Here is a 20267-nt window from a genome sequence, read left to right on the forward strand (position 1 = left end):
ACTGAGAAAATACTGGATACTTTGTACCCACACAATTCTTTGATCCTTTTGAAATCATATCTAATTTTCTTTTCAGAAAGGCAAGTGTTTTGCTATCCTCTGCAGGATTTTAAGTTGGTTAGTTAATTTACAGTTCTTACGTGCTGAGAGTAATCTTAATTCCCTTTGGTACTTTAGTTAAAATTTAAGCAGAAGTAAGGGGGAGGCTCTAACACAGCAAGAATTTTGAAGCTGACCACTGCTTCGGCAAACCTGAATGCCCTTCCCCTTTGTCACAAAGGTCAAATGCTTCTCTACTGTAGCTGAACTGAAATGATTTCTGTAATGATGAGGGCAGCTTGAAGATATCTTTGTTGCTGAAGATTTACATGTGGCAGTTTGAATTGATTATGGTTTTGTTATCTATCACTATTATCTCAACAATTTTGATGCAAAGACTTCTGCAAATACCAGTAAGAATGAGAACTGCTGAATTGTATGAGGGCTGAGGAGTGATAAGAGCTGGAGGTACAGGAATTATTTTCCTTAGGCATGCCTCCAAAATAAAAGTTGGAAAGAAAACCTGAGTCACTGAGGGAGTAGAAATGCTACAGTGCTTCTTTCTTTCATCTAATTCACTCGGGCATATTCTTACTCCCCCATTAAATCTAAAAATTTGAATACAAAGTCATAAAATGGAATTCTGGTTATTCACACGAAGTCTTAGTTCCATGCCTCTAATTCTTAATGGGAGTGGTGAATTTCAGGTATCCATTATGCTTGCAGGCATAGGAATGTTTCTCTCCAGACAGTATGTGTCAGCTTTATTTCAATATGTGTAGACTGTTTTATGGAGATTTATTTTCACTGAGAGGTCTTACTCGATTGCAGTCTGCCTAGAACTGTCATTTTCATTTCAATCTGCCTGTCTGTCTTAACCACTTCGCTCTACATTGTTGATAATTAGCTTTTCCTGAGGTTTTGCCTCATCCATATTATTTTATTATAAAATGTTGGAGATGGAGTTTCAAAATCATTTCAGATAATCATAGAATCACAGAATGGCCTAGGCTGAAAAGGACTTCAAAGATTGTCTGGTTTCAACCCCCTGCTATATGCAGGGTTCCCAACCATAAGACCAGGCTGCCCAGAGCCACATCCAGCCTGGTGCTGAATGCCTCCAGGGATGGGGCATCCACAGCCTCCTTGGGCAACCTGTTCCAGTGCATCACCACCCTCTGTGTGAAAAACTTCCTCCTAATATCTAACCTAAATCTCCCCTGTCTCTGTTTAAAATTATTCCCCCTTGTCCTATCACTATCCACTCTCATAAAAAGTCATTGCCCCTCCTGTTTATACGCTCCCTTCAAGTACTGGATGATGACCTTGAGCATCAGACCTATTAGGTAAGAGAAAAGGGTAGGATTAACAACAGTAGAATACCATTAAGAAACTGACAGCACAGAGCTGGTATTGTCTTTGCTAGGCCTATGGCTCTGTGGTCCCAGATTCTCTCCCAGATCTCCCAGAATCTGAATTATTTGAGATCATCTTGTCTTTAGAGAGCTGTCTCTCCACTGGGCTTTATTTAAGGGAGAGTTGTTAGGAATGGTAATTTGAGTATCAGTGAAACAGGAAAAGCAGAACATTTGCAGTGGTGTGCATATTATAAAATATTAGGCACTACATATGATAGCTCCCTTAATCAGCTAATCTGTCAAGTGGGTGACTGACAATGTGTTATCTTTCCCCTACAGTATGGGATAAAGAAGAAGGAGGAAAAAGAAGCAGAGGCCCAGGCTGCACTGGAAGCTAATGCTGAAGGAAGCCTGACTCGTCCAAAGAAGGCTATTCCTCCTGGTTGTGGGGAGGAGGAGGAGGAGGAAGAAGAGAGCATTCTAGACACAGTCATCAAATACCTACCAGGTCCCCTGCAGGACATGTTCAAGAAGTAATAACTGCAGACTGCTAGATGGGCATAAACAGTACTGCAAAGGATTTCTCTTTTGCCCAATGGGGATTTACAATCTTGCCATCCATCATGCACCTCTGCCCTCTAATGCTCACTAGGAGTCCTTTTGCTTCCCATTCCCCACTGCCTCTTCCCTTTGCCTCTACCCCAAGACTCATCAGTCCTTTTTTTTGTACATAGTCACATCCAGTAGATGCCTCTGAATGGATGTAAAGATTAAAAAGCTGCAGACTACACAACTTTTATTATAAGCCATAGTACTATGTATGTTAAATAAGGCAACTGTACATTGAGCATAGAAAAGGAACAACCTCACATGCATTTTGACCCAAAGCAGGAAGAAGTGTTCACTAAGTGTGAACAGTATCCTTTTCAGCTTTCTTAAATTATTATTACTGATAATAATTATTAGTTATTTTTATTAACATTCTTGTTGATTGGGTCACACTAGCCAATTGTTGAGCACATCTACCCTTGGAAGGAATATCTCAGTTCTCCCATGAAAGCAAAGCTTTTCAGTTTTAATTCCATCACTGGCATAAATAAAAAAATCATTTGGAAGCTAAATCATGCATGACTTACACAGCTGACATCACTCAGAACTATAGAAGAAGTGAGTCATTTGCCCTCGGATGCTGATAGAAGTTAAATGCCTCAGAATCTAAGCAAGAGTCATGTCACTTTGGGAATTAGCCATACACTTAACTTGAAAGAACAGATTTGGTCTGACAGGTGCCATGCAGAGAGCCAGAACTACAGTACGGTGTGTGGTACTGTTAGAGAACCTTTCCACTCCTTGGAAGTCAGTGACCAGGAATGTTGGCCTCTCTGATTAACTAAACTTCCTCTTTCTGCCCAGTGCCATATTTGACAATCTTATTCCCAGCAATGCTTGCAGGATAGGCATTTGGTTTCCAGAATACTGGAAACTGCTGCTTTCTACACATCCTTCAATACAGTTGTGAGAGAATGTGGAATTTAGATGTGACTCTGGAGAGCCAGAAATTCTAAGTTTCCTACGTCTCATACTAAGTTGCTCTGTTGCCTTGGAGAGGTAATTCAGTTTTCTGATTCAGCTCCTCCAGATGTTAAATTGAACTTTCAGTCTACACCTACTGTAAAAAGATGTAGTAAGGATGAATTGCACAATTCTTTTCCAGTCATTTGCAGGAGATAATATTATAGCAGTATGTAGTATCTGTTGGTTCTACAAAAGTGTGAAAAAAATCTCTCTCAACCTTTCTTTAATACCTTAGCCAGACATAGGCACAGATATTTTCCAGTACAGCACAGTAAGCATTGAGAAACTAAATAAGAAAAGACAAATTCTTCTGGAGGTGTTGATTTGCTAGTACACACACACTCAACAGATTTATTTTGAGCACAATCCCTTGCTAAGTTTTCTGGACTGTCATCTGAAAAGCTGATCACAGAATATTTGTATTTGGCGACATCACTGTAGTATCTGCTGTAAGAGCATCATGCCATCGCAGTCTCACAATAATGTAGGATAATCACAGAACCATAGAATCTTAGAATATCCCATGTTAGAAGGGACCCTTAAGGGATCATTGAGTTCAGCTCCTGTTCCACTGCTATCCCAGGTTTTTCTTACATTTAAACAGGTTCACCTAATTCAATAACATGGCTTTTCTTTTTAGAAAAGGCAGTTTCTTTTCCTTTAAGGGTGAATCCTGGCCTCCCCAGCAGCTTTTCAAAGACCATATCAAAGTGGTAGGGATCTACTGAGTAAAACAGGTGTAGAATTTGTAGTTCACCAGCATGCATCGTATACAGTGGAAAGGTACCATCTCTGTCTAATCAGGGTTTGCCTCACAGGAGTTTGTCCCTATCATGGAAACAGTAGAAACAACAACGGAAAGGAAAACAACCACAGATATCAGGTACCTAAGATTAAGCATTTTAATTGGTTGGAACTTATCTGTTTCACATATTCAGCATAACTGACCTTACGCAAATGTTCCTTTATTTTTCTGGATATGGAATTTAAAGACATCTGTCATCCTTTCAAGTAAGTATGAGCATCATAGTTAAGTCAACAAGCCTAAACTATGTAAACTAACATGAATTCTGTGTTTTTTAGCAGCATCTCATACAGTAGGAAAAAATTATTGTGAAAGAAAATAAATGCATTCATTTTGCCCTATTCACCCAATTATTATTCAGGTATGTCAGCAGTATTTGCTGCTTCCTGGGTAACTTCAGTGTCAAGCTTCTACCAAATCTAGGGTGGAAGCTGAGGATGTTTAACTGATCTACAAGTCAAAACCAGATGATACAAAGGCAACTTGTTCTGGGTTGGATCTACAAACAAGACATGTTCATTCTAGTGTAAACTGCCTTGAGTTTTGCAAGGGAAGAAGACAGATTTTACTCTTTCAGATAATATCAGAACTTTTCTGCCTTTTCATTTAGAGTGAGATGAGTTTGTCCCCCTAAGACTTCAATGACCCAGAAGACTCTTTTAACTCTGTATCAATGCTTGGGTAGTGCGGAGCAACATATCATCTTCTAGGGAGAGTGTCCTACTCACTCCATGCAAATTCAGCAGCTACTAAAGTAGTAGAGCTTGTTTAAGTACATTAAGTGAAGGTTATTTAAGCAGATCTCAAAAAACTGAAAACTCTCCTGTCACAAAGGCAGAAGCTTTTTCGGATGCTCTGAGAGAGAATTAGATCCAACACTCCTGAAAGCTAAAGGGCAGAGAGCTTGGTTCTTAGCTCCAGCCATTCAATGGCAGTGAAATCTGCTGACACACTCTCACCACATCTTCTGAAACACTCTGACTGATGTGAGTAGTTGGTCTGTGTTCTCTAATGCATAAGACAAACCAGCACAAAAGCTCCCCTGCTAAAAAAGACGAGTTCATGCATTTATATTCTCCCCTGGTCTTGTCTTGAAGGAGTCTACAAACAAGCAAACAAGAGGATGAACTCATACTGCTTTGCTTTGGATTTCTCTAAGGTTTGCTTGTTGACCTATCCCTAGCTCCCATCACAGACTCATTTCTTCATCCAGACAAATCCTGTCCATGGGCAGAAGCAAGGTTTGCTGCATGCTGTCCCCTATGTTGGACGATACTGCCAATCATTCATTGGTTTTCAGTCTCCCTGGCACCTTGATGAGTGCACTTGTGTGTGGAAGAGGAAACAACAGAGGGTCAGGAGAGAGAACAGATGGATATTTGGTATCATTTTTTTTCTAATTGTGCCTCAACAGCTGCGCCACTGACTGGTGTAAGTCAGGATCTTGTGTGGCCTATGCTCTAATGTTATAAGCAGGTAGCATTGTCCTCATGCTCAGAAGAAAAATAATAATAATAATAATAAAAGGTATTTTGTCTTGTGAGCTGAGCCCCTGAATGGTGTATACATCTAGATCCAAAATCTGAAAAATGTTGTGGGAACACTGTGTGGAGTTTGTTACAAGCAAGGCTCACAGAGCAGGAGCAAAAGGGGAAGTGGTTTATTAAATAATAATTGCTGAGCATTTTTCATTGTGGGAGCTTTCCAGCCCAGCCATGTCATCACTTCTGTACCTCAGCTCTCCCAGCCCACAGTAAACCTTACTCCATGGATGGTGCAGTTCAGCCAGTTGTGAGCTGCCAGATATGAATTTTCCTTTTAATTTTCAATTTCTTTCAATAAAGAAACATAACAGACCTATCACAGGTATTGGGCAGATTTTTCTTGGTTTTGTCTCAGATAACTTTGGCACCTTGCGTGAGTTCTGGGCCTCTCCCTAAGTCATTCCATCATCTCCAAAGTGCCTAAGCCACTCTGAACAGACTCGAAAGCAGGCACTCCACCCTTCCTTGTGCCCATTCTTTCCATATCTTACCCTGCACTGCCAACATAGTGCACAACACCTTTGGCTGGTGTATGGGTATGAGAAGCAATGTCACAGACACTATCCCCCTCAGCACACAAGCAGGCATTGAAGCACTTGAACAAGACCAAAGATAAGTATGGTTCATTGTTTGGATTCTGAATTTCTCTTTGTCATTCCATGCCATTGTTTCATTTGTGTTGCTAGTCTGTTCAATCTCAGGTAAATGAGGTCTTTCTTTTCTTTCCTTTCCTCCCGCCATTCCCTCCCCCCCAGAAGATGTATTTATTTATTTATTTGGTTGTTTGTTTCAGGTGGCAGGTGTGGATTAATTTTAATTAACACAGAGAGGTTGGTGGCTAGACACTGCAGCCATTTTCCTTTGTAGCTCCAAGATCTTTCTAGTTACCAACAAAAGTCAAAGGGCCTCCACCTTTTGGAGGACAAATGAGTTTGCCACTGCCCTTTGCAAACTCATACCTATCTTTAGAGAAAGCCATATGAAATCAGACTGCAATATTAATTATGAATGATACTCGTGTTTAAAATAAATAAAATGAGATACAAGATCATGTGCTAGATCACTCTGGAGTTCCTCAGTCTATGTTTCTAGTACCATACGTTGGCTTATGTCCCTCCTCGCCCCTTTCCTTCGTCAAGAAACACCATACCAATGCTGGTTAGTACATCTTTTTGCCAAGCTTACTGTGCTAGAATAAGTGTTGTTAGAAATCAGCTGTTGTGACCTCAAAGTAATGTCTTATGTATCTGAAACTTGTCTGTATTCAATCTGAGTATGTTATCAAGATACTGTTTCTTCATGTGCTGAGTTAGTAAAATGTTTCAATACTGACATTAAAATATTGCTTGTTTTCTCTCTCTGTTCTCCACTGTTGCCCACACACATGCACAGAGCAAAACTCAATCTAACAATGCATTTTATAGTAGAAATGCTTCCCAGTGTTCTTTAAGATGCATGCAGTACTCTCCAACGAGCCAGAAGATTATTTAAAGTAGAAACTTTGTGAATGTAAATTTTGTTTGTTATTTGCCTGCTACTTTTCCTGCATGATGTAGGTAAATGGTATAATGTTCTTTTAAAATGGAGTCACAGACAATAAAAAAAAATAAAATGATTTCATACATTTTTTGCAATGCTTTCCTATGGACTTCCTACACTGGGAAATGAAAGTAATGCTGTTTAAGGTTACAGATAGAATGGAAACATATCTGAGGAGAAAAAATGGGTATTCTATGATTATTTTAATACCAGTAAGAGCTGGCATCCAGAGACGATTACCATAAAGTTTAGATAAATTTTGCTATTAGGAATTATATGAGGAACAGAACAGAACACCATTCCTTGGAACAAACTACAGGCATCTAACAATGTGCAAACATATTTGAATCTTAACAGCAAAAGAGTAAAAAGCTGATTAGCAGTAACATCAAATTTATCACTGGATCCAGAACATGTAATATACACTGAACTCACAGACTGACAAACTGAACACAGCTAGTCCTCATTTCACTTCCTCAGATGAGTCAGAAGCTGAGATGTTGTACATAAGCACATTGCATCATCATGGAAAAAGAAAGTGAAATAAACATCTCATGTAAGAAATGTTGATACTCTTCCCCCTGGGAAAACTCTCCTTTGAGACCACTGCATATATGACAATTTTTATTTAATTTTATTTATTTATTTAATTAATTTTATATTTTATTTTATTTTATTTTATTTTATTTTTATCAGGAAAAGCAGGCACAAGGCTGCTTTCCAGGGCACCAACCTACATTATTTACATCCCATAATACCTACCCAGACTTTGAGCCCAGCACTGCTATAATGAGTACACACCAATGTCACTGCCACCGGTGTGCTCAGGGACAGGCTTTTCATTTGCTCTAAGCACAATTCATGACCTGTGTTTAAAAAAAATAACAAGGGAAGAAGCAGCATTCCAACGACTCCCCTATGAAGCAGTGAAATCAATGGAGCCACAATAATCATATCAGACAGGTGTGTTATGGGAAAGGATTTGGATGCCAAAGAAAGAAAGCAGGATTCTGATAGGTTTCACTCTGTAATACGGGTGAATTATTTCTGGAACCAACTTCTACTTTATTATTGAAAATAAGTTAAAAATAAAATAATTCTACTTTTTCCCTCTTTGAAAGTGTACTTTGTCAGGGGAAACTTTCTTGAGTGGAATGAGACAAAGCCTCAAATGTCTTTGAAACTGGGTCTTGAATGAAGGCTACTGGACTGCACTGATATATTTTACCTACCAGCATCCCAAGAGGTTTGTGGTTATTACCATGAGTTACAGCATGCCAGTTAAAAATTCTCAACCAAGACTTTCAGTTCCTTCCCTCCAAACTCTTCCTCCTCTCTTCAGGTAAGAAAAGGGCTACAATTGCATTGAGATATTCCTTGTTTAAGATAGCCCAGCTACACCCTGTCTTTAGTGATTTTACAGATGGTTTGAGATAAGTGGTGAAACCATAACTAAGATGAACAAATTTCTGGAGGATGTAATGTCAAATATCCATGCTTTCTTGAGCCTTCAGTATTTAAAGGGGAACAGAATTCTGTTTGGTCTGTGGAACTGCAATTTTTTTCCAGATTTTTTTTTTCCCTTCAAAACAGTGTTTTTCTGTGAGAGGGTCAGGCACAGACAGCAATATATTTGCCAAGCTCAGACATCAGCTGATGGTGTTTTGAGTCAGAAAAGTACTTATTTCAAACTTAGGTGTCAAATGTTTCAGATGGACTGAGAGTGATTTAGAGCAGAGTATGCAAAACCTGTGTGATCAAAAATGTATTTCAGTTTATTTCTTTTTTACTAAAAAATTATTTTTAAATTTACATGAAATGGAACACAATTCTTCAACCTTTTCAACTAGTGATTCTGGTATAAGTCAAAACAAAGCTAAGGCCATGTTACATTGGAAGGAAAAGTATGTCCTGAAATGGAATTTAGGTATAAAGCATTGTGTTTTTTTCTAATTTCCACTTGACTGGTACTTAAAATAACCACAGTATATTTACAATCACTGAACAAGATGTCTGAAGCTCACACAAGGCAGCTTTGGGACTCTTCATTAATCTGATTTCTTAAACAGATAATCTGTGATTTTTCTGTGTAGAAGGACCCAATACCTAGCATCTGGGTTTTTAACTGTTGAAATGAAATACCTTTCCAAATTTCTCTATATTATATTCACTCCTCAGCCACAAAGAACACCTTCCCCTTCGGTGGGAAGAAAAATTGGGAATTGGGAAGAAAAATCAACTACTTTTGTTGTTGTTTTTTCCTCAGTCATAATTAAAGATACATTAGCATGTCTATTACTGACACTTTCTGGACAGTCAGGCTGCAGACTGAGAGCCCTTATTTAGACAACTGAAGAAACAGCTGGATTTTACAGTACTAAATGAGGATGAGACACAAAGAATGTGGAAGTTTTTCACGCAATATTACAGAATATTATTAGGAAGCGCTTAGTGATCTCTTGTTTTTCCCTGTAAGACATATTCTTCATCCTCTGTGGTACTGCAGCCATTTCTAGGGAGAAGATGAGCCAGACAAGCTTAACAGACTCTGACAAAGAGAAGAAAAACAACATGTCCACTACTCAGTTAAAATCATGGGCTGGCAGATGGTGATTGCTCATAATTATTTTTTTTTTAAGGTCAGCTCAGCACTGCTCTACATTCAAGGGAGGAGAAATGAGAACAGAACATTTTAATGGAAATTTCCTAAGCAGGGGATACAAGTTTTCTCATTCATCAAGGTTGTGAGGAACACAACCACTCATCCACTCGCAACCACAGGAACACTACAATCATGCACAAGAACAGGCTGTGGAGAGCCAACCACACCCAAATAACAAGGGAGCACACTGTCTAGTTATTATTTTCCCATTCACTTACCCAAGAAATAGTCAGAGCTACAGAGCTCCTCATTTGTCCTCAAGGGTAAAGTAAGGATAATGAGGGTAATGATATTGGTGCCTTTTTGAGACCTCCCAATGAAAAGCACTGCAAAATTTTGTGTGTTTTTTACATCTGCAGCCTTCCCTGAAGACTCCTGCAACCCACATCTCAACACAACCTAAGGAATGCATGGCAGATTGACTCTTGGAAATGAGGTGAAACAAATGAAAAAGGTGTGACTTGATAAAAGGCTATGACACCAACAAAAAGTTGAGCAGCCAACATGACAGTCAGATATCTACGTTTGTTTAGTGTTCAGGTGGAAATGAATTTGCCTGATATAAAGTCCACTACATGCTTACATAAGTGGAGCACATGGTGTGCCTCCCTGAACAGCTAACTGTGCCTTCTAAGCAGCTTAGCAAGCAGAAGAGACATAACCACTCCACTACAATTAAATGTTCAGGGAGGGTAAAACATATCTGCTGATGCTTTATCTATTTTTTTTTCCCCACATGAACTGACCTAAGTTTCTTCAAAACTAGGATATAGAGTAGCCATTTTGTGTTCCTTCTTGTTTCTCAGAGTCTGCAAGTATTTTGTACTCAACAAATCTCTTTTTGCCCTCATTTCCTTTCTCAGATGCTGAGACAAGACATTCCTGCCTGATCAAGACATCCTGCAGATGTTACATGGGTGTTCAACTAGCCCTCAACAGGAACAGTATGTCAAGGATTTCACAGTGAGCTGTTCTTCCAAGTCAAAAAGTTCTCTGAACTATTTAGTATTTACTCTGCATTTTAGTCATAGAATCCTAGAATCAGAGCACATTCTGAGTTGGAAGAGACCACAAGTATTACAGAGTCCAACTCCTGATTCCATATAGCAATACTCAAAATCCAAACCTTGTATCTGAGAGTGGTGTCTAACTGAATTCCAGCACTGTGGCTGTGCCTACTGCCTTGGGCAGCCCACTCCATGCCCACCACACCCTGGTGCAGGACCTCTCCCTAATCCCCAATTGCCCCTCCTGTCACGCTCAGTTAACTGACCAGAAGTTTCCATTTAAGATCAGATTCCCCACATAAGCCAGCAGGAGTGCAGATTTACAACAAAAAAAATGGACTTCAATATAAGGATAAAATATCCCAAGGTCTCAGACATGGTACTAGCTGATGTCTGGGAATAAATACTGCCCTACTAGTTAGGGCCTTCCTCCCAGCATACATTCCATGTCATAACACTATTATCTGGTTAATGCCCATAATGGATGAGGGACAGCACTGCAGTGGCAAAGTGAGTTAAGGTGCTAAAACACACTTGTATTCAGATAGCTGTAAAAAACTTCTTACACCCTGTAGCCTTACAGGGTTCATACCTTTCCTGCCTCTCTGCTGTTAGAGAATCATAGAACTGTTTGAGCTGGAGGTGACCCTTAGACGCCAGCTCCCTTGAACTGAACCAAGGTACCCATGGCTAAATCAGGTGCTCAAAGCCCTGTACCACCTGACCGTGAGAATCTCCATGGCATCCACTACCTCTCTGGGTAACCCATTCCAGTGCCATAACAAAGCAGTAACCCTCCCACAGTGAGGACAGATCAGAAGATCAGAAGACTAATAGCTCCTTTATTTCCCTGCCCTTTGCCCCAGACATCCTGATTCTTCTTTTTTTTTTTTTTTTTTTTGTGTGTGTGTGTATGTGTGTGTGTGTTTTTGTTTTTGGTTTTTTTGTTTACATATGCATTTGGAGAGAATGTGAGGTCTTTGCCAACTTCGAGGTATCAACGAGCCAGGAAAATAGACTTGCTATCATTGCTCACAGATAATAGCAGTTGAGCTTGCACTGCACTTCCATACTGTTGCTAGGGGATTCCTTGTGCCTTGGGGCCTAGCACTTGCTTCTCCAAAGTAGCAAGATTAAGATGCTTATTTCTCAGCCAGGTTGGCTCCAGTTCCTTCCCAGGAGTGAGTGCCTCACCTACACTCATGCAGCATTTTTGCATGCAGATACCACAGAGTGTTCAGATAAGTAATGTAACAGCAGCATCTGTCAGCTCGAATTTGGAGATAATGCACAACAGCCTTTCCCTAGTGTTTTGTTGTTTGGCAGAGAATGTCTGGCTCTGTTCCACCCTAAGTCTCTTCAGGCATATAACACCATTCTGCTTCATTAATTGGTGGGGACTTAAGCTTACAGCTATCACACACTACCTCACTATCACCAGACTTTGGCAGGTAACAATGAAGACATTCCATTCATACTTCTCAGAGGAAAGCAAAGAGCTAAGGAGGGAAAAACAAGAACAACCCTCTTACTCAGGAGCATTAATTATGCCTAAGCTTTCTCTATTATTGAGACAGGGTTATGAAAATGTGATGAAGAATGATAGATCAACAATAAATTTAACTACATTAATGAAACCATAGTTGGGTTGGTTGTAGGGAAATTAATTTTAATTGATTCACCAAAAAATGATTGTTCTTACTGTTTCCCAGTGGACTCGAAAAGATCCTAAACTGAAAAACCTGCCACTGCTTAAAATTTTCTTTGCCTAAACAAAAAATACACTACGTAAAAGAAGTCATGTCTTTGAATTGAATGAACCTCTGAGAGGAACCGTGATCATGTGAATAGACAGTCTCAACATGACTGTTACATTCTCACCCTCTCAGGTGAGCATTTCTTCAGTAGGGTTTAATTGAAACATGTCACGTTTTCCCTCGAGGCCCTCCTTACTCTGCCTATCATTGAGACACACATTTGTGTAGGTGCAACTCCCTCACTAGCTCCCCACTCCTCATCTCCTGCTGCGGTCAGTCTTGCTGCAGAAATGTCTTTTTAGAAAGGAAATACACTAGTAAATGCCTCCATGAGTCACTACGTTAAGATTTGTCCCTCTTTGGCACATAGTGTCCAAGAAAGCTGAGAAATCAAACCTGCTCATACAGAGTACAAAATATCTTCCAAAGGAATACAAGATGAGGCAGAGTAGAGGATGAGGATATTCAAGAGAACAAGGTTACTTCTATCATCAGTCATGCGTGTTTTCTGTGAACACATAATCCAAAGCTTAACATCAACAAATTCCAGCCTCAGCTAGCAATGATTTCTCTACCATGTCCACAAAGATCAGATCTGTCAACCCATTTTGTAATTTTCCCCCAAGTTTCTCATAAATTCAAGCTTATCTAAAAGCACAGACTGCTTTCTAATAGAACCACACATAAAACAGTAACAATTAAAAAAATAGCCTCTTTTTCTCTTAACCTCTGCCTTAGATCTCTTAGGCATAAAAGCCCCATGGTTAAGAGCCAGTGTTTGCTTACAGTGAGAGCTCTGGGCAATGCACAGCAGCCAAACAATTTCAGCTCTGTTTTAGAAGAGTAATACACGAGCTCTCTCAAATTCTCTAATGCAATAGCCACTACCAAGCACTGATATTTTAACAGCAGTCACCACAGAAAAGAGTCCAATGGGGCCACAAAGTCCAAGGCAGGCTTTACTTTGAAGTATGGTATTACAGCTCATCAGAACTAAAATAAACAATTATTTCTTAGGTTGACCAAAAGTGGGAAAAAAAAATAAAAATCAACAAACCAGGTCTGCTTTTAATAATAATCACAGCTTTGTAGTTAGAATCCTATAGGCAAGTGTGGTTTTGTCGCTGTCAAACGACTGTGTGAAACTAATAATTATGGCTGGTAGGAGCAGTGGAGGAATTAATCCTGCAAAAATAAACACAGCCTTCAAAACCAACCTCCCCTACTTACGACCAGACTGCCTGAATGCTGGAGGGCTAATGAGAAGCTGCAGATGACAGCAATTTTCAGAACTGGCTACAAATGAGTTTGACCTATGAAAATTGCTCAGCAAGTCCAGAAAGCACATGGAGTTCCTGGAAGAAAAGACTGCTGTTAGATGTGCAACCAGTTGGACACACTCAGATACACATAAGCATGCACTCACAGCCTCGTGCAAGACATAACATCCAAACCTCCTAGCTAGCAAATGTCTCCTTTCACAGTAGCAAACATGAGATGAGAGTTTGTTTTTCCAACATTTTCTTGGCTTTGAGAGCTTGATGCAAAAGGTCTGGTTAGAATAAGACAAAGATTCAGCATTTGTCTCTCACTTGACAGTAAAATTTCCCACATCTCAGAATATTACATGACTGTGACCCAAACAAAGTGGGTGAGCACTGAGGTTTCATCATGTCATGGGGAACCGATTCATTACAGTTGTGTCAAACTGGATACCAGAGAAATACTGGAATATCACTGGTTTGGAATGAAACAAGTAGATTCAGTCGCCAGACTGGGAGCTAGTGCTGTTCTTCCATGCCTCTTTTTGCTACCTTTCAGCTGCTAATTGAGTTCACAGCAATGTTTTGTATAGGGCCAGCAGCAGAGGTATCAGGTGGTGCTCCCAGAATATAAATTATGATATAGATGTGTATTTATGTTTCAGAAACAAACTGCCAAGACACAGGTGAACTTGATTTATCAATAACTTAAAACCAGTAGAAACTGGGGAGTTTAAACCCCATGGTAAGGATTAAAGACTGTTTTTGCAAGAAGGAAAAAAACATCTGAAGACTCCAAGGAGTTTTCCTTTTGCAAGGACTATCAGAAGGAGCCTGTTTACAGACTTTTGCCTTGAATCTGAATTTTACATTAATTATAAATGCAAAATAAATGAAGATTTCAAACTTTTAGAGCTAATAAAATATTCAAAAGCATGCTCCCAGATCTAGAGAAATATTCTTCTCATATCTTTATGTTACATGCTGTAAGACAGAATATGTTTAAAAAAAAAGTAGAGAAAAAAATTTAGTTCTTTAATCCATAGCACTAAGAATGAACACATAAATGTTCAAAAGTAGACTTTCACAGTCACTGAAAAGTAGTGCATACAGAGAAATCATGATGCTCTTGAAATTCATTTTACCATAAAAGACTAAACTGAAAGTTTTATACATCTGAAGAGCAGCACAGCTAAGTCAGGACTGTGAATTTGGAGGCTTTGGAGTCTGGGGGAGTGGAAAAGCAGTAGTAAAAATCTGTTGAATTCCAAGAGATGCAGACTGCTTATAGATAGAAAATAATTTCCTCTTAGTAGCCTATTTCTACTAAATGTTTACAATAAGTATTAATTTTAGGAGTGTGAAATAATTTACAAATATACAAATACAGTATTAAGGTAAAATGATAGAAAACTGGAACCTCCTCCAAACTTTGTAATCCTAGGATAAGTTCACTTTTCCAGCTTTCCTACACTTCGTAGGATTTTTGTTCTTGCTATGTAACATACTCAGTGGAGGAGTTTGGGAGAGAGCACTTTTCTATGTCTTTCTGCAAGAATTACCTCAATTAAAAATCAGCTTATGGACTAACTATGTTAGTTTGCCTTTGGTAAGTGCTTACTGCAAGTTGAAGAACTGTAATTGTTCATTACTTTGCAGAGATTCCTTTCTCAAAAGAAATTTGGTGAAGACTCATGGGATACCAATCTGATGTATCTGATGTCTTGGTTGCACCACTCTAAGCTGTCCATTCCAGCACTCACAGCAGACACTTGAAGACTTCATCTCCTGCATCACCAGCTCTCAATAGTCTGACTTCTGGACCATTATGTATTTTTGTTGAATCTCTTTTCAGCCCTGCTTTCTCACAGATAAAGTCTGAAAAATTTCTAACAGAATAGTTTCTGCCTTTCCACCTGCCTGGTCTACATCTCTTCAAATCATAAATTACTGAGGATGTAATTTTGTTTTGGTTTCTACCATTTATCAGCTGTCCTTGTCAACTGGTGAGATAAGAAATGACTGGATACCTGTCAGTGTGATGCCCATCTAGCAAGAAGGTTGGAAGGATGATGTGGGGAACTACCAGCCTGTCAATGAGTACAGTATTGAGGAAAGTAATGGAGCAGGTCATCCTGAGTGTAATCAGACAGCGTGTGCATGACAGCCAGAGGATCAGGCCCAGCCAGCATGGGTTCATGAAAGGCAGGCCCTGCTTGACCAACCCCATCTTCTTCTACAACCAGGTGATCCACATAGAGAACAAGGGAAATCCTTTGACACTTTCTCCCCCCAGTATTCTTCCAGAGAAACTGTCAACTCATGGCCAGGAATGATGTGTTATTTACTTTCCTACTTGGTAAAAAAGGTGGCTGGATGGCCAGGCCCAGACAGTAGTGTTGACTCGAGTTTAATCCAGCCGGTGACTGGTCATTGGTGGTGTTCCCCTGGGGTCAGTATTGGGGCCCTTCTTTTTTAATATCTTTATTGATTATCTCAACTAGGGGATTGAGTGAACTTTTAGTAAGTTTGCAGATGACACCAAATCAGGAAGATTTATCAATCTCCCTTAGGGTAAGAAGGCCCTATAGAGGGATCTGGACTGACTGGATTGATGGGATTGGGCCAATTATATGACCTACAACAAGACCAAGTGCTGTATCCTGCACTTTGGTCACAGCAACCCCATGCAACACTAGAGGATTGGGAGGAGATGCTGGAGAGCTGCAAGGAGGAAAATAATCTGAGGATGTTGGCCTACAGCTATCTGAACATGAGCCAGAAGTGAGCCTGGGTAGCCACGAAGCCCAATGGCATCCTGACTTGTGTCAGAAACAGTGTAGTCAGCAGGAACACAAGGGTGACTGTCCCTTTGTACTCAGCCCTGGTGAGGCCATACCTCAAGGACTGTGCTCAGTTTGGAGTCCCTCACTACAAGAGAGACATCAAGGCACTGAATTGTGCCCAAAGAAGGGTAGTGAAGCTGTTGAAAGGTCAGGAACACAAGTCTTATGGAAAGCAGCTGAATCACTACTGACAGCATATGGAAACTAATTCAGACTAGGGCATTTACCTCCTAGAGACCTGAATGAGTTTCTGCAGTAGCTTTCACATGGAAAGGCAGCATCTATCCTCGGGTACTTTAAAAACAAAAGCTTTAAATTGCAGCTTACAGGATTTTGTTTTGGCAAATATGAGAACTTTTTCTGTTGGTTATGTGTTATAGTTAGAGGAGCATTTTTTTCTAATTTTTATTCTCGAGGAAAGGGTTAACAATTTTTGACATCATTTAATTGTGTAATGGTTGAAAGTCACTTCATATCATTTAGTAAAGACACTGGTTTAATCTTTTTTTCTTTTCAAATTGAATTTGCTTCAGTGATGTATTTGCATTATTAAATCATCCTGCATTTACAAGAAGATTTAAAAAACAATATATTTTTAGAATGACTCATGCTCAATCAATCACCTGAATGGGCCTGCCAGGAGAAAGCAGGCTGCAGAAGGCGCAGCAGAGACAGAATTACCCCCAGAGAAGGATTCAGACAAATACGGTTCTCTTCAGCATGCACTGGATCAGTCTTAAACCAGAGCAATAGAAAGGGCTTATGTTAAAGGCCTAAAGTGTCTTAACATCAACAGAAGGAAGGATATTTTCATTGTCTGATAAAGGTCATTATTTTTATTTTTAATTTTAGAAAAGCTTGGCCAGAGTTTTGATCAGCACTGACAAGAAACTCAGGATCAGAAAAGGCATGCTTTAGCCTAAATTTATAACCTTCACACAGCTATTAACAAAATGTATGCACAGGAAAATGAGAGGTAAAACCATGTTCTGTGTTTCAGGATTGAGACAAGCAGAACTAAGTTTAGAAGCTCCTTGATACATTCATTAGCTTGCAAAGTTGCTCTGTCAGATATCTATCCTGTCTCTCCCACTTGTCTCATGATAGTTTTACCTAAGCCAAAATGCTCGAGAAGAGTTTATCTTTATAGTTGGGTTCCAAAACCCACTAAATCAACACAGTTGTCATGGATGATGGACAGATCTCTTTGATGTACCAGGTCTCAGAGTTTTCCAGCAAAAAGGGAGAAGAGCTCCAGACTGAGTTTTGAAAGGAGTGAGAGTGTCTTGCTTAGCAACTCAGAAAAACAGTACCCCAAGGTCAGTCACTAGTCTATAAAAAACAGTCCCTACTTTATTATTACTCACTGTATATGTCTACTTGTTGTCTTCTACAGATTGCACGTACAATGGTAATCTAGCTACTATTCTGTGGGAAAAAAATATTTACCTTGTTCTACATTCTTTCCATAATCTGAAGAAATCAGTACTTCTACTGACAGTGCTCTCACAGGACAATGCTACTTTCTACTTACAGACGTGCAGAGAAAGTGGCAGTCCACCTCCGTATTATAGTATGCTCAGCTTCATCTGCACCTTGTATCATATCTTTTCTCTCAATTACAGCACTGAGATTTTGAAGGAAGCTTAAGAAATGATTCTTGCCAAGTAAACAGGAAAAAAAAAATCAGGCATTTCTTAGATAGCTTTGAGAATTACAGCCCAGGAATGCCATTCTGAATGGGTTTTACTGCCTGTAGGTACTTTTATAAATAGTAAAATAAAGTTAATAATTCACATTAGTGCTTTCTTTATCCATGGCCTTTGCAGGTAAGATGAAATGTTAAGAAGTATATTTTTTAAGGAATGAGTGCAGTTTCCTTGAAGACATGAACTATTTAAAGGACCGCTGAGTTTTCCAGAAGTGAAGTGGCTTTGTCAAAATCATCTTGTAAAATAAACCATCTGTCTGTCATAGTCCTTCTGATCTGACCTCATGTGTGGTATGTGTGCCTCACATTAAAACATTTTCTGTAGAATTTCATGATTCTTTCTCTTCTTGAGTCCTTTTCAATACTTTCAGGCAACAGACCCCTTGCAAACAGATATGAAAGGATATCTGAATCTAATGCCTTTTTTTCACAGAGAGACTTTAAATTACAGAAACACCTGTGCTGAACAGTCCTCTGCTCCTCAGACTCTTTGTAATTTTCACTGCTCAACAGCACTCAAAATTTCTGTAAGGCATGATAAATTAACCCAGTGATACTGGAATCCAGGCTTAGATGTTATATTCCTTAGTCTCAGTAAATTTCAAGCTCAAAAAATAGAAGATGCAGCCAGCAACAGACAGAAGTTTTCTACATCTTGTGATACTTTTAGCAAAAGCTCTGCTACTGCACTGCCATGTTTAAATACACATTCATGGTAAGAATGGAAAAAAATCTAGTCATATTTATAGCACACTGCCTATGAATAAAACTTTAACCATCTTAGAAGTTTCAAAAAACAGCTCATTTGTTTCTAAGAGTTGACCAACTAAAACCTGGCCATAAGAAGCACTCCTGTGCTGAGCTTTGTTTTTTAGTAAGCTCACTTAAAAAAAACATCCAATGCAATAAATGAACAAATAAATAAAATATAACAATTTATTAGAAGTTAAATGAATTTCTGGGATGAAAATGTCTTTGCTCATTGAGAAGAAAACAGAGCAGGAATTTGCTTTTTTTTTAGCCTACATCATAGTCTGTCAGCACAGTCACATTAAGCTGGAAGTTTGAAGATTAGTTATCCCCAATATCTCAAATGAAATACTAGCTAATCCTCTGCAATATTTCAGCTACATAGTGTGATACAGAGGCATTGAGTTCAGAACAGTTCCTTACCCATCTGGCTCCACAAAAAGCAAATTCTGCCTTCAGAAAGCCCAAGAGTTATTTCGGATGGTTCAGCTGACTCAAGGGTTGTCTGTCACATTTGTGAAACAGACAGCTACTTTCTCTCCCATCTTCTTCCACAGCAGCTGTTTCTCCACCCATTACTACTCCTACTGGCACAACTTGGGATTTCTCCTGTTACAGGTACTCCTTACTCCTCCATCTGTGTGCCAGTGCCAAAATTATTCTGATTCCTGCCATTTTCAAGTTACCATGGTAGTAATTTTGCCTGGTACTCTCACAGCTGATCTTTCTAGGATCTTGGAACACTAGTTGTATTACTGGGAGTTACATTCCTGCAGCACCAGCAACTCCTGGAATCTTGACAGTTTCCTTAGCTTAGTGCTGGCTAGTAAGCAGGCCAGATGCCTGGGGCAGCACAAGTTTCTTCTCAAGCAGTGCTTCTTATGAAGTCTCTTCTCTGGTGCTGTTCCCAGAGTCATGAAATTTTGCTAAAATTCTGTGTTCCCATTCATTAATTTGTTTTCCTTTTTTTTTTGATTTAACAAAGGTGAACAATGTCATAAGAAAAGCTAGATGCAAAGGTGCGGTTTTTACAAGTGATTCTAACGATACCAAGCAGACTGATTAACAACTATGTAGGAAATAAAACTGCAAAAATAATTTTAAAATACGCAGCTTTTATGGTGATCAGTACTTAGAAAATATTCATAGGAAATACACTGTTTATTTTGTTCAAAATATAACAAATCCTTTGGCCCTTACAGCATTGCATGTGCAAGACAGATCTAGCAGAGGAACTGTTGTATATTGCCTTCATCTCTCACTCCAGAGAAGTAGAGTTGTTGCACAGGTAAAGTTTCTTACCTGAGCAAAAATTCCACTAACTGCTCTAGTTTCTGGAAAGAGGAAGGTGAAATATTTGACAAACTAAGGAAAACAGACTGTTTGGGTGAATTTTGGAAGAAAAAAAAAAA

The 20267-nt window shown here is 39.3% G+C and overlaps 1 protein-coding gene across 1 annotated transcript in view; it reads left to right on the forward strand.

The window, feature by feature from the left end:
* The window catches only part of CPLX1 (complexin 1), a 97152-nt gene extending 90207 nt beyond the window's left edge, over nucleotides 1-6945 (forward strand). Inside the window, exon 3 of the mRNA XM_032441280.1 lies at nucleotides 1737-6945. Coding sequence (XP_032297171.1) covers nucleotides 1737-1934 — 198 coding nt within the window. The 3' untranslated portion in view covers nucleotides 1935-6945. The remainder of the gene's footprint in view (nucleotides 1-1736) is intronic.
* Nucleotides 6946-20267: the final 13322 nt, after the last annotated feature.

Source organism: Coturnix japonica, chromosome Z, assembly GCF_001577835.2.
Source record: "Coturnix japonica isolate 7356 chromosome Z, Coturnix japonica 2.1, whole genome shotgun sequence".
In the NCBI taxonomy this organism is placed as follows: Eukaryota; Metazoa; Chordata; class Aves; order Galliformes; family Phasianidae; genus Coturnix; species Coturnix japonica.